Source organism: Crocuta crocuta, unplaced genomic scaffold (genome assembly GCF_008692635.1).
Source record: "Crocuta crocuta isolate KB4526 unplaced genomic scaffold, BGI_CrCroc_1.0 scaffold67, whole genome shotgun sequence".
Classification (NCBI taxonomy): domain Eukaryota; kingdom Metazoa; phylum Chordata; class Mammalia; order Carnivora; family Hyaenidae; genus Crocuta; species Crocuta crocuta.
In genome coordinates, this window is record NW_027531896.1 from 789,466 (window position 1) to 805,212 (window position 15,747).

General features: G+C 44.6%; 1 protein-coding gene across 1 annotated transcript in view; it reads right to left on the reverse strand.

Annotated features, from left to right (window-relative positions):
• Positions 1–7,207: 7,207 nt before the first annotated feature.
• The window catches only part of TTL (tubulin tyrosine ligase), a 35,796-nt gene continuing 27,256 nt past the window's right edge, over positions 7,208–15,747 (reverse strand). The window contains exons 6-7 of the mRNA XM_077773460.1: positions 13,589–13,732; positions 7,208–10,665 (exon numbers count right to left, since the gene is read on the reverse strand). Of these exons, the coding sequence (XP_077629586.1) occupies positions 10,551–10,665; positions 13,589–13,732 (259 nt within the window). The 3' untranslated portion in view covers positions 7,208–10,550. The remainder of the gene's footprint in view (positions 10,666–13,588; positions 13,733–15,747) is intronic.

The window sequence follows — 15,747 nt, forward strand, 5'->3', positions numbered from 1 at the left end:
GGGGGGGGGGGGGGGGGGGATGTAAAAACAAATCTTTTGAAACAACGCTGGGAGTGTCTGACCATAGCAAACTCCTTCACGCTTGAGGGAAAGTACCCAATGGCACCGCCTCCTCCTCTTCACGTTTCCCTCAGGAATTTGACAAAATTCAGATTTTGTCTAAGTATGGCCACAGACCACCCCTCATACAATGAAAACGAGCCAATCAGGAATGGACAACCCAGGGGCGCCTGGGTGGCTTAGTTGGTTAAGCGTCCGACTTTCGCTTAGGTCATGATCTCGCAGTTTGTGGGTTCGAGCCCCGCGTCGGGCTCTGCGCTAACTGCCAGCTCAGAGCCTGGAGCCTGTTTCAGTCTGTGACTCCCTCTCTCTCTGACCCTCCCCTGCTCACGCTGTCTCTCTCTCTCTTTAAGAAAAAAATAAAAAATAAAAAAAAAAAAAAAAAAGGAATGGACAACCCAGCACCTGGAGCTATCAAGTCTACAAGGGTAGAATTCGAGAAGGAAGAAGGGGGAAGGCAGGGGCAAGGGGGGGAGGGCTGACCAGACCTTATAAAACCAGGACCTTGCCTGTAGTCCTTCAGCATTCACTTTCGAATATCCCCTCTCTGCAGAGGGCTTCCCTACGTCTCTTCCTTTCTAATCTTACACTCTAATACCCTTTTGCTTGCTTCTCATTTTGTGTCCACCTCTTCATGCTTCAAAGCACAAAACATCGACCCCCGGATAGTATGCTAAAAAGAATCCTGCAATACCATCACCACAATTAAGATAATGAATAAATCCATTTCCTAAAAATGTCCTCCTGCCCCTCGGGAATCCATCCCTCCCATCAATTTCACGTTTATCTAGGTCAGCTGGTAGTTTTCATTGCTATATCACGTTTAAAAGTTACGTTCTGTTTCTATGTTGATGCCATTAAACCTACCAAGATGCCTGCAGCTGTAACCTAAATTCTGCCTCCTTCCCCTTTACAATATCTCTCTCTGCTCCTTTTAAGGAAAACCCTTCTTTCCTGTCCTCTACCCTAGTCAAGGACTCCTAGAAGGCAGGAAAATGAGGGGATTATTGCTGGGGCAACCATTTGCATCAGCATACAAATTTGCTGGAAAAGCCGTTAAAACAAAACAAACAACAACAAAAAAAACTCCTCAATGATCCCTTGTCTTTCTTCAACTCTCAAGTTTCTTTAGAATACAGGTTTTAAAAGGGTTGATCATCCTCACTAACTCTCCACAGCTTTCAAGGTTTATCCATGTTACACCACCTTTCAGTACGTCATTTCTTTCATGGCTGAGTAAGAATCCATTGTATGGATGCATTACGCTTTTAACACTGTTAGAATTCACCAGTGAAGCTGTCTGATCCTGGGCTTTTCTCTATGAAAAGATTTTTTTTTTAGTATTAATTCAATCTGCTTGTTAGGTCTGTTCAGATTTTCTTTATCTTCTTGAGTCAGGTTCATCAGTTTTGTGTCTTTTAGAAATGTGCGCATATCTACTTTGTTGGCATAAAATTGCTCATAGATTCCCCTAATCCTTTTTTTTTTTTTACAAATAGTTTATTGTCAAGTTGGTTTCCATATAACACCCAGTGCTCATCCCCACAAGTGCCCTCCTCCATCCCCCCCCCCAATCCTTTTTTATCTGTGCTTTAGGAAGGTCTCCTCTTTTGTTCCTTATTTTAGTAATCTGAGTTTTTAATTTTTTTTCTTGGTCAGTCTAGCTAACGCTTTGTCAATTTTGTTGATCTTTTTGAAGCACCAACTTCAAAGTTTGTGCTTTTGCTTTCATCTATTACCATTTGTTTTGAACTGGTCTTGTTTGTTTTTCCATTCTCTATCTCATTTAATTCTACACTCATCTTTATTATTGGTTTGTATTTACTTTGGATTTAAACTTTTTTTTTCTAATTTCTTAAGGTAGAAGTTTAGGTTATTGATTTGATATATATATTTTTAAGTTGTATTTATTTATTTTGAGAGAGAGAGAGAGAGAGAGCAGGGGAAGGACAGAGAGGGAGAGAATCCCAAGCAGGCTCCGCACTGCCAGCTGGACCCCTACTCGGGGCTCAATCTTACAACCGTGAAATCATGACCTGAGCTGAAATCAGGAGTTGGACGCCTAACCGACTGAGCCACCCAGGTGCCTGAGACATATCTTTAATGTTTATTTATTTTTAATAAAGAGGGAGAGAGCAGGGTAAGGGCATAAAGAGGAGACAGAGGATCCAAATTGGGCTCTTTGTTGACAGCAGAGAGCCAAATGTGGGGCTTGAACTCACCAACTGTGAGATCATGACTTAAGCCAAAGGTGGACGCTTACCCTTACCACCCAGGCACCTTGACTTGAGGTATTTTTAAAATATAGTTATTAAAAAATAGGCATGACATTAGCTGCATTTCATAAGTATTAGTATGTTGTGTTTCCATTTTTATTTATCTCCTTGTTACTTCTTTCTTTGATCCATTGGTTACGTAGGACTGTTTTTTAATTCCCACATATTTGTGATTTTCTCAAATTTCATTATTAATGATTTCTTTTTAAAAATAATTTTTAAAATGTTTATTTATATTTTTTTAAATGTTTTATTTATTTCTGAGAGAGAGAGACAGAGTGTGAGTAGGGGAGGGGTAGAGAGAGGAGACACAAAATCTGAAGAAGGCCCCAGGCTCTGAGCTGTCAGCACAGAGGCCAAGGCAGGGCTCGAACCCGTGAACTGTGAGATCATGACTTGAGCCGAAGTCGGACGCTTAACCAACTGAGCCACCCAGGCGCCCCTAAGATGTTTGTTTAGTTTTGAGAGAGAGAGACAGAGTGTGAGTAGGGGAGGGGTAGAGAGAGGAGACACAAAATCTGAAGAAGGCCCCAGGCTCTGAGCTGTCAACACAGAGCCCAAAGTGGGGCTCGAACTCACTAACCTTGAGATCATGACCTGAACCAAAAAAACCAGATGCTCAACTGACTAAGCTACCCAGACACTCCATGTTAATGATTTCTAATTTTATTCCATTGTAGTCAGAGAACATGATTTCAATGATTTTTTTAATTTAATTTTTCTTAAAAGTAATATCTACATCCAAAGTGGGGCTCCAAACCATGACCCCAAGATCAAGAGTAGCACATTCCACCAACTGAGCCAGACAGGGCCCCTAATTTCAATAATTTTTTAATTTATGGAGGCTTTATGATCTACCGTATCTAACATTATTCCAGAGAATGTCCCATATGCATTTGAGAAGAATGTGTATTTTACTTTGTTGGGTAGAATTATCTATAGATATTTCTTAAATCTAGTTGGTTTACAGTGTTTTCTATTTGCTGATCTTCTGACTTGTTCAGTTACTGAAAATGGGGGAGCTGAAAATTCCGACTATTGTTGAACTATTTCTCCAATTCTGCCAGTTTTTGCTTCATGTATCTTGGGGTTCTGTTGTTAGGTGCATATGTTTATAACTGTTTTACCTGCTTGATGGATTGATCTCTTAACCATTGTAAATGTTCTTCTTTGCCTGTAATAACAATTTTCTTCTTAAAGCCTATTTTGTCTAATATTAACATGGCCATTCAAGATCTCTTTGAGCAACTATGTGAATGATACATATTTTCCATATTTTTACTTTCACCTATTTGTGTCTTTGGATCTAAACCATGTCTCTTGTAGATGTATAAAGTTGGATTACAGTTGATTTGTTTTGTTATTTATTTTGCCAGTCTCTGCTTTTTTGGCCATAGCATTTAATACATTTATATTTAATCAAATTACTGAGAAGGTAGGATTTATGTAATTTTGCTATTTGTTTTCTATATGCTTTATATCTATCTTCCCTATTTCTTCATTATTGCCTTGTTTTTAACAAATATTTTCTAGGGTAATATTTTAGGTCCCTTGTCTCTTTTACTATATATTTAAAGTTATTTTCTTAGTGGCTGATGTGTCTTGGTGTGGATTTCTTTGAATTTGTCCCACTTAGAGTTTGTTGGATTTCTTGGATGCATTTAAAAAATTTTTAAATTTTATTTATTTTTTATTTGAGAGAGAGAGAGAGAGCACACATATATGAGCAGGGGAGAGGAGCAGAGGAAGAGAGACAGAATCTTAAGCAGGCTCCTCAGTCAGCATGGAGTCCAATGTGGGACTTGATCCCATGACCCTGAGATCATGACCCAAGCCAAAATCAAGAGTTGCACACCCCAGGGGCACCTGGGCGGCTCAGTTGGTTAAACATTTGACTTTGGCTCAGGTTATGATCTCTTGGTTCATAAGTTCGAGCCCCATGTTGGGCTTTGTGCTGACAGCTCAGAACCTGGATCATGTTTCAGATTCTGTGTCTCCCTCTCTCTCTGCCCCTCCCCTGCCTGTGAATGCTCTCCCTCTCTCAAAAATAAACATTAAAAAAAATATTTTTATTAAAAAAATTTAAATAAAAGACTCAACACTCAGTGGACTGAGCCACCCAGGTGCCCCCTTTTGGGTACATTTTAACGTTTTTCATCAAAGTGGAAAGTTTTGGGCTGCAATTTCTTCTAATATGATTTCTCTTTCTCTCTCTCTCCTCTCTTCTAGGACTCCTGTTATATATATGTTGATAAACATACGTATTTCTGGAGCAGTCTAGTTTTCTTCATTCCTTTTCTGTTCCTCAGATTGGATAATCTCAATTGATTTCAGATTCACTGATTCCTCCTTTTGCCAGCTCAAACCTGCTTTTGAACACCTCCACTAAATTTTTCATTACCATTATTGTGCTTTTTAATGCCAAAATTCCTAGTTTGTTCTATTTAAAAAAGAGTTTGTATCTCTTTAATTATATTCTCTCTCTGCTGACACATCATTCTCATAATTTTTTCAGTTCTTTAAACATTTTAAGTAGTCTTTGTGGATAAGACCCATGCCTGGGCTTCTTCAGGGGTGGTTTCTATTGATTGCCTTTTCCCTCCATGGGCCATACTTTCTTTTTTCTTTGCATAACCCATAATTTGCGTTGAATATTGGAAAAATTTAATACTATGATGGTGCGACCTTGGAAACCAGATACTCTATCCTCTGCAGGGCTTATAGTTGCTGTTTATTTTTTAGAGTTCCTGAAATAACTCTGTAAAGGTTATATTCTTTGACGTGGCCGCTGAAGTCTCTGTTGTTAGCTTAGTGGTTAACTAATGATTGGACAGATAATCCTTAAACATTTGGACTAGTTAATCTTCTAGCCTTTGCCAAGGGGTTGTGTGTGTGTGTTGGGCATGCCTTCATGCCCAGGGAAGCAGTTTACAGCTCTGTATTAATCCTTCCTGCTTGTGTAGATCTAGATCCTCCTGGTCATAGAAGCTGACGGATTTAGGTCTCCCCAGCCTTGCCCAGAGCCGTGTACATGTGTGTGCCCTTCTATAGTCTTCAAAAACTTTTAAAAACTTCCAGTGGACATCTCATTCCCCACCTTCTCCTTCTAAGTTTTTTGGGCAGCTTGCTGTTTGTTCCAACTCTTAAAGACTACTCAGGGAATTGAGGTGCTAGATAAACAATCGCTGCTAATTGTTTTTAACAAATTCACCTAGGGAAAGGTTGTTTACACTGGGCACACTTTGAGAAATGCCAAAGATAAGCCCCGAGATCAGGACTTAGAGGAACTGCCAGACAGGTAAAATAGTGACAATTCACTGGGGGGTGAGGCTTTGGAGGAGCTCCAACCCCACTCTGTACCTTCCATGGTTGCTAGGCTCCTGGGTTTCACCATGATTGTGGGGCTTTTCATTTCCAAAGCTACCGTGGAGCTATGAAAAGGGAGATGAAAACTGCGTGATTTAAAACATCATAAAACTTGCTCTTCTTACCAACGTGCAACCATTTTTCTTTAATAAATATTTCTGGATTGTCACAAGCCTTTGGTTAATTTCCAGATATTTTTTTGCCAGTGTTCCCATTGCTTTCATGGAGAGAGGATTTTTCAGAGGTTCTACCCTGCTATTGTTATTCCTACTGTACATGGGTGCCCTCCCATGTACATTTTGAAAAGGAATTTTGCTTGCAGCAATCAAGCTGGGCCACCAAGTATCCCACGGGACAGGGGCTCATTTTCCTCTGCCTTTGGTGATGCTTTGGGGGAGACATCTTTAAAATATCACTGAAGCTGTGGGGGCTAATGGGATAACCCCAGCTTCTTTAAGGAGAAGGGGCAGCTACTGACAGCAAGCAGCCTCTTAGAGGACCAGCCTCTAAGAGAAGTCCTCCAAAAGCTTTGAACCTGTCCACTCTCAGGATCCTAGTTTCCTGCTTGGGTCCATGTCTGCTTGTCCCTGCACCCTGCCCATGCAATCTACACCGTGTCCGGTGGGTGTGTGGTCTAGCACTTCAGAAGCTTGTTTGGAGTGCTTCAGCAGCCCGGGTTTGCATTTGTGGAAGGCCCTTTCTCTGTGCCAGAAGTGTGCTTATGGAGTGAACGCAGCCATACAGGGGCAAGAAGTCCAAAGCATTCAGCTGCATTACGCATGAAGTTGCAAGTTAACTATAGTTTACATAAATGACACTAGATGGCGGAGGTATGCGAGACTTACCATAGACCTGGCCTTAGTGAAGTCTTAGTGAAGACCTCACGGCCTTCTGGCTAATCCTTTCAGAAAGCCCCTCTGCCTCCTCCTTTCGCACTACCATGGGGCTCATCTGACAATCTGCATCATGATTCAGACAATATACAAGGCGTGTAAGAGATGGACTGGATTTTGGCAGCAGAAATAGTTCTAACGCTTCACCATAGGGGAGCTCATTACAGTTTCAAAGGACAATCTGTTGGCTTATGTAGTCAGTAACATGCTGGGGTCAGCAAACAATGGCCACATCTGGCTTGTGTTTGTATATACTAAAAAAAAATTTTTTTTTCAAGTAGGCTCCATGCCCAGCATGCAGCCAAATGCGGGGCTTGAACTCATGACCCTAAGATCAAGACCTGAGTTGAGATCAAGAATCAGACGCTTACCCATCTGACCCACCCAGATGCCCCTGTTTTAAATTTTTTAAGAATTAGTTAAAAAAAAAAAAAAAGGAATATGCAACAAAGAACCTGTTTGGTTTGCAAAGCCTAGAGTATTTACTAATCTGACCCTTTCCAGGAAAGGTCTGCTAACCTCTGAGTAACAAAGTCATGGATTCAAATAACCAGTGCTATCCTAGGACAATCAACAACCACAGTAAGACGACAGAACCAAAGGGCACAAAAATACTTGAAATATCACTTTACTTTAATGCTCTGGGCATTTTAAACATTCATAAAATCACCTTATTTCATAAGTCATTTCCTCTTCGGTACAGATTCTGTGTTCAGGATCAGAGACAAGTGTATCACTGCGTTTCCTCCGCAGCAGCCACAGCCGCAGGAAACCTAACTCTGGCACCCTGTCCTCTCTAGCAGAGTCCCCAGTACGCGCACAACAGGGCTGGGTCCACACCTGCTCGACACAACCTTGGCTGTCAATGAAAACACCCTCTGGAGCTTTGCTGCTGCTTGCGGATTCTGTGGATCCTGTAGGTGTCTGGCACTGCCCGACATTCTGTCTGTGGCAACGACCCTGAGGCACTACTTTGAAACATCAAGTCAGCTGGGAAGGATGCCAGCACCTGCTCCACTGTACCGTACAGACACTGAGGCACTTCAATGTTCTGGGTAAAATCGAGTTTACAATTCCCACAGGACTTACGTGTGACGGAAGGGGCTTTTCTCTCAATCATTCATAACCTTAATGCATATTTAGCAGATTTGTAAATTCCTGTCTGTTTGCATTTGTTGTCGGGGCTCACAAACTGTGTTGAGGAAACGAAAGCACGTTTGTGTTTACAAACACTGGGACAAGAAGCAAAAAGAACGTGCTTAGACAGAAGTTGCCTGTATCATGAATACACATGTCAACATGTTGAGTGACAACATGGTCACTCTTAAAGAAATGCCTGTCCTTCCAAAACGAACTTTTTAAAAAAAGGTCCTAGGCCTTATCTGATTCTTTTTAGGTAATGACGTGTTTGTCTTTCCTTCTCAAGCAGTGGGTTCAAGGCATCTCAGAACATACTGATGCCTGACGTTTGGATTTAATTGGTCAGGGTGGGAGAGAGGAGGAGGGTGTAGACACCAACATTTTTTAAAAGCTTCCCAAGTGAGTCCAGCATACAGTCAGCACTGAGAACCTTGGTACCACAGGTTCTTGAGTCTTCCTAATCTCACCTGTCCTCACTAAAAGCCTTTGAGGTAGTCCCTGGGTCAGGCAACAATTTCGTCCATGAGATAAGAAACTAAGGCACAGAGAGGTTAAGGAGTTCATCTCACACCGTGCAGCCAAATGACAGTGCCAGGACTGGAGTCACCATCTCCCAATAAAGAACACCTCTTCCCCCAGCAACTGGCGACATGTCCTCGGGCCGCACGTATAAAGACTAACTGAAGAGTGAGGCATAACCATCTGTGCCAAGGACATCATGGAAGGGCATGGAACAGTTCTGAGGCAACCATCCCACCTGATTGAAAATAAATGCATAAAATAGATAGTTATTTGAAACCATGTGAGGAATAAAGCAGAACTTTCTTTTTAAAGCCTTACTTCCCTCACGTATATGCTACTGATTTAAATTTCTCAGAAAATCCATTAAGATCCATGGACTTCCAACATCTAAATTCTTAGCTCCGTCACTGTTAAGAGCTGGAAAACTCTCAAATGCCCCTTTAATTTGGGCCCCAAAAGATCCTTACAAATCTGCGTTCACATGTGATAGCACTACACAAACCTCCGTGCTTTCCCCATCACCAGTCCACAGAGACGTCCCAAGGACTCGGACACTTACACTTTCTAGACACTAACCCAACAGTGCTGGGTCTCCAAGACTGCCTTTCCCCACTGCCTGTTTTACTTTGCTCTGGATGCACACTTCATCATCTGTCTCCTGGGTAACCACCAGGCCTTTTATTCTGTAATTCCAAATTCACAGAAGAGCTAAACCGGTTGGGCCCCTCTCCTTCACCCCAACATAAAGCCATCACATCCTACACCCACTGCTGCACCTATGAAATATTCCTTATTCCTTTCTTCGCTGTAAGCTCCCACATCTCATCATGTTTGAGGAGGCGTTGCTCTCTTTTCTTTTTTAAAAACGTCTCCCTGACTGCAGAACTGTTGTCTGGTGACAAGTAGAAAGAACGACGGAGCACATATAGACACGCAGGAAGAACACAGCATGTACTGGACAGGAGGCCGGCTGTGGTTCCCAGCACTCTAAGGAGGACCTGTTCATTCAGCCCACCCTGAACGCAAGTAGCATCTTGCTCTTCCCACCGGTAGTGATGTAGCCTCCTGAAAAACCTACAGAATTTTTGATCCAGGAAGTAGAAACTACACCTCACAGGACACATCTGCTGACTTATAAGATTCTCTGTGGAGCTCTGAAACCCCATCTTTCCCATTTTAGGAGACTCCCCCATTCAGGCCAACAGACGCTCATTCAGAGCCTCAGCCTGATGTCAAGAGGCAGAAGCGGAGAATCCTCCCCGGAACAAAACCTCTTCCAGCTCCTGCAGAAGGTGCTTGGAGAGCAAGAAAATGGAGGAAAGCTGCCTGGGTCTGGGGCAGTGCCACCTGGTGGAGGTGGCGGCGTGTATGTGGAATTCTACTCTGTTGCCCCCTAGAGGGGTTTTTACAAAAGTTACAACAACAACAACAAAGAGAACAATAGGGAACTTTGCAAAAGTGCATGGAGAATTCCGATTAAAACAAAGATAACTGAGAATCATCATACTTTGAAGATTCACCATACCCAACTACTAAGTAAAGCAAGACATCGTGTTTTTTCTCTCTCATGCTTATTTGATGCTTATGTTGCGGCAAACTTGCTGTTTGGTTTCTAAAACATGCACAGAGCAGACTGAGAGCAGCATTTGCCATTTGGGTGCCCAGCCCACAGCAACCCTGACAGGTGACTGGCCAAATGCCAACGGGAATGTGCTGCGACGCGGCACCCAGCATGGCACCGAGGACTGTTCGCGCCTGCTCGTCCAGGCTCTCGCAGGCAGGGCGCTGTGGAGAGGGATGGGCGGGAACCCCTCGGCCACCTCCCAAAAGCCACCACTCCCTGTCCCAGACAGAAGAGTTGCAGCTGGGCATAGAGCTAAGGCACTAAGGCTGCAGCAGGTGGAAAGACACCGACCAAAGGTCCAATAGTCTCGATCCCCGGGGAAGAGAGGCGCTGCTCACAATGCTGCCTTAGGATAAAAACGGGGTATTTTTTTTTAAAGGATGAGAACATCAAATAATCAAGTCCCTGTCTTTTCCCCTCAGAAGAATATTTTACTCTCCCCTCAGAGGGGTTTGCCACAGTTCCCACGTCTCGATAGCAGTGCTGCGAGCACCACCTAGGAACCCCTGAGCAACCACTCTTCGGGGAAGCCGCCTTTTCTTCTCGTGTTCTCTCGTCGACCACGGCTGGGCCGGTCGCCTCGCTTTCTCCAGTTCGGGCTTGGGAACGAGCGAGCGATCGTGACCTTTCACCTTCCCCTGGAGCAGGAGCTCGGGGCACCTCCCTGGGTCACAGCTTGATGAACGCGGCCGGCTGGACGTGCTGCGGCTCCACGTCTGGTGGGGGGAAGACACTGGATATGGCTATGTCCACGATGCCCTGGCACAGTTCTGCATAAAGCTTCCTGAAACGGGTTTTTAAAAACAGCATTGAGGACGTTCATCAAAGTGCACGTGAAAAGTCTTAACGCTTTTTATCACCAGGACCTGCCCTAGACGTTCCATCTCATGACCACATTTGTAAAACTGGTTTCCACTGTACATACACGAATGCTGCAGGAGGCATGGCATGAAGGTAAAGCACCCCCTTAAGAAACATTTCTGGAAGGTCACAGGTGAACAGACAAACAGCTCCGGCACTCACTGGCAGGGAAGACGGGCAATTTTAATGGAGTCTAGGAGCCATCTGGCCTGTCCGCAGTGGGTATACTGCCCCTCTCTGGGTGGCTGAGGAGATTCTAGGAAAGACTCCCCAGCAGTGACAGCTAATTGGACATCTGGAGAACAAGTGAAGTCAGACAGACAGGGGGTGACAGGATAGAAAAGAGGATTGGGGCGGGGGATGCCTGAGTAGCTCAGTCAGTTAAGAGTCTGACGTCGGCTCAGGTAATGATTTTGGGGTTCACGAGTTCGAGCCCTACGTCGAGCTCCGTGCTGACAGCTCAGAGCCTGGAGTCTGCTTCAGATTCCATGTCTCCCTCTCTCTCTCTGTCCCTCCCCTGCTCATGCTCTGTCTCTCTCTCCCCAAAATAAATTAAAACATTAAAAAATTTTAGAAAAGAGGATGAAGAAGAGAAGAGACAGACCCAAAAAGACAGAAGGAGGGGAAAAAGAGGGAAGTAGGGAGTGGGGAGAAAGAGATGGGGGGGCGGGGAGAAGAGGGACAGAATCAGTGGAAGGAGCAGCGTGCACAGAGAGTGGGTTTTACTAGGGCAAGAACAGAAGAGGAGGTCCCCGTCAGAAGGCTCTTTGTAACCTCCACACTGATGGAGGCCGACCTGTAGGAGAGTGCGGGCAGTGGGGGTGGATGGCAGGCGACTGCCAAGGCCAGAGGCTGAGCTGACAAGGCTCAATGGCCAGAATCTGAGGGAAATGGAGAGAGGGAGGCTGAATCTAGGTCAGGATTCCAGCTTAGATTCTGCGCAGAGAGCAGGTGGGCATTCGCGGGGATGGGCAAGGCTGGGGCAGGGGGTGCCTCTTAGACATCCACAGGCATCCTTGCAGGACGCCGGGCAGGCGGTATAGACACTGGTCTGGAACTCTGGGCTGTGACGTGGTTTGGTGGTTTAAAAGCATGAAGTTCAATAAGGTCATGTTCAGAGAAAGCATAACAGAGAGAGAAGACAAACACCAGGGCTGAGCCACCCACTGGGGTTGGCTGATGAGGAACACGAGGCCCATCTCGCCCACACCTCCTCAGGCAAACCTTCCCGGTGCAGAGTGTGCTTGAAGCCACAACAGAAGAGTGTCTTGGCAAGGGGTAAGTGAGCAGTTGCCCCAAACATAGCCGGGTGGCTCAGGGAAGTTCGGACAGGAAGGGGCTGCCAGACTTGGAGATGTGGATGTGACTGGGGGCCTCAGAACAGTTTCTATGGGGTGGAGGGGACAGCATCCAGCCCAGAATGGACCACAGAGGACAGAGGAAGAGGAGACAGCCTGAGCAGACGCTGCTTTCTCAAAGTGTGGCTCTGACACCAATGGGGAGGAGTCTCTGAAGCAGGATGTGGCCTCAGGGGAGGGATCTTTTCTGACAGCTGTGGGAATCTGCACCCTGAGGAGGGAGAAAGGGTGACACTGAATGAGGAAGGCAAGGGGACATGGGACAGAAGTGGGGATAGGGCATGGAGCACTAGGGAGGACAGAACCTTTCCCAGAAGGACAGGGGAAACCGGGCACGCTGAGGTGGATCTGGTGAAGAGAGGATGTGAGCCTGCCTGCTCTCCTCCTTGCTTCAGTCTGCTTTCCTCTCCTTCCTCCTTCTGACTCAGTTCCAAACACCACCCCTCAACAGCAGCTCAGTGCTACTACCTTTCATATCCTTTACCAAGGATAAAGTGGGTCCCCGTTTGTAATCTATATTTGTCTGGTCCTCTGTCATGCCCGCAATCTCTTTAAGGGCAGGGCCTGTGTCTCTGCTCATGACTGTGACTCAGGGCCCAGTATGGGGCCTGGCAGGTTGAGGGTACTAACAAGTACTGGTTAGCTGAAGGGAGGGCCAAACGAGACGAATCACACCCGCCATGTCACAGCCACTGAACGAGTGTCCTGGCTCCTAATGAAAGAGCTACTTGTGTGTTAATACTGTCCCTTGTAGGTATAGGACTTTCTCCTAAACCTGTGGAGGAAGATCACCTCAATTCCTCCAAGACATGGACATGGTGAACCACGAAGGGGTCTTGACCTGATGAAAGTGAATCTTTAGAAGAACCAGCAGCATATGAGATCAGGTCCAGCTGACTTCTGGACCTTTACATCTAAGGCTTCCATCATGCTTCCGAGGGCATATTCTGTTCATCTGGGCAACTCCCATAGCACCTGACACAGGGCATGGTCCCACTGGATGCTATGTCCCCCTTCTGAAGGCTTTCCCCTCCTCCCCTTGATGCATGTGACACTCTTCTCTGACATCCCATTTCTAGCTCCACTGTGCCTATAATGCCTTCTCAGAACACTTCCTGCCCAGGGAGCCCCTTGATTTCCGGGTCATCACTGTTCCCGCCCATTCACAGGACCTGCTCCCTGAACTTGTCACATAAGAGGGTCTCCTCCGGCAGCTTTTGGCTTTGTTGAAACATTCATAGCAACTACCACCCACCTGAGCACAGACTACAGCTCAACACACATGGGAGAATCAGGAAGGACTGACTCAGCAAAGCCCCCCGACCCCTGCCAACCAGTGTCCTGCCACAGGATATCCTTCCTGACAGCAGTTACATAGTCTGCGCTTGAACACTTTGGTAATGGGAGCTCACTGCCTTGCCAAGATAGGCCATTCCAGCTGTGGAACCAACTTTCCATTTGTTAAAGCACAGTGGTGTTCAGGCTTACTGGGCACAAGCCGGGGCGCCGTTGACCTCAATGAGCCAGACCTTCAGCTCCTCGTCCACCATGAAGTCAAAGCCAAAGAGCTGGAAGCTCTGGTAAGGGAGGTGCCTGGTGCTGATGGCGGGCTCCACACTCATGAGGCAGCTTCTGTGGGGCAAAGGGGGAGAGCTCACTGAGAATGGGCTGGTTGAGGGAGAAGGTACACAGAAGACATGCTTGGATGATTTTATACCAAAAGGGCTGATAAAAATCCACTTTGACTTAATTCTTTTCTTATTTAAAAAAATTTTTGAAATGTTTTATTTATTTTTGAGAGAGAAAGAGACACAGAGTGCAAGTAGGGCTGGGAAAGAAGGAAAGAGGGAGACACAGAATCTGAAGCAGGCTCTAGGTTCTGAGCTGTCAACACAGAGCCCAACGTGGAGCTCGAACTCAGGAGCAGCTGACCTGAGCTGAAGTCGGATGCTTAACCAACTGAACCATCCAGGCACCCTGAGATTTTATTTTTCAGTCATCTCTACACCCAACACCCAGCTCGAACTCACAACCCAGAGATCAAGAGTTGCACACTCCACTGACTGAGACAGTCAGGTACCTCAATTCTCTCTTTCAAATTTATTACCAACAGATTATTCAAGACAATGATACTTATCAAGCTATTTGTTAGAAAACTCTGTAGTCACGTTCTTACAAGTAGGGGCTGCTTTACAACCACAGCGCTGAATCACCATGGCCCCTAGATAGGTAGATTCCTCCAAAAGGAGAGCTGCTGCCATATTTGTTTGTAATAAATAAAACACCCCCATGCATTTTTGCCATATAAAAGAAATGGCCTACCATTTGGTGAAGAGTAGAATTTGCAGTGAAGTTGGCCTCATTCATTTCTTTCACTAGCTACAGTTCTAATGCCAAATTATTACTAATGAAAAGATTTAAATATTGAAATACAAAAAAGAATTATTATTAACCCTAACTACTGCTAAAAAATTGGGGAAAAACACAGAAAAACTGGAAACACAAAAAAGTTGAAAGTCAATCTTAGAAACATGAGGAAGTACACGAGATCTAAGGTCAAGGAGCAAAGGCCAAAATCTCAGACACATTTTTTTAACCTCTCTGGGCCAAGCTTTGATTTCTTTATCCATAAAGGAAGGGGTAAAAATAATACCCAGTCCTAGTGATGGGATGGTTCAATGAAATAATCACCTAAGAACCTACGAATAATAAGTCAGTTTTCTAGAATAACCATCCCAGAAAACCTATGCCATTTCTGTTTTATGAGGCTCTTCCCTGATTTTTCCCTCAACTGAATGCTGGGGCAAAATATCTGTTCTAGTAATAAAATATGTTATGACAACTCTAAGAGTACCAAGGATAGCTTTCCTCCTACACAACTGTATGTTTATAAGAAAAAATAAAAGAATTGGCTTCCATGTGACTGACTCCACAATGTATCTGTAAAGGTGGGTTTTGACTCATGACTTTAAAGAACTGGGAGCTCTTGGGGCGCCTGGGTGGCTCCGTAGGTTAAGCGTTCAACTTTGGCTCAGGTCATGATCTAACAGTTCATGCGTTCAAGCCCCACACTGGGCTCTGTACTGACGGCTACTCAGAGCCTGGAGGCCTGTTTCAGATTCTGTATCTCACTTTCTCTCCGACCCTCCCCTGCTCACGCTGTCACTCTCTCAGAAATAAATAAAACATTAAACAAAAAAAAAACCAAACTAGGACCTCTAAAATATAATAACTAAAAAAGAAAAAAAAAAAACTGGGACCTCTGTGAACTTGGAGGCGGGGTCTTGCTCCCCCGACTTCCCTCCACCTCTGCCCCTCTCCAAGAGTCAACTTACTTTTTCTTGTCCTGAAAAGGAAAATATTTCTATGCATATATTTAAACATTTAAAAATAATTTGGAGCAGTTAACCATTTAACAAACAACTGGAATAAAATTTTCTTCTCTCATTCATTTTTAACCTGTACTGGTAAGGCACATATCACATTTTTTCCCTTAGTCTTTATCTCTACTATGAAAGAATACCCTTAACTTTTTAAAATAGTTTTCACACATGACATTTTGTTTTATTTTTATTTTTTATTTTTTTAAGTTTATTTTTTCAGACAGAGAGAGAGAGAGAGAGATAGTGAGCAAGCAGAGGAGGGAC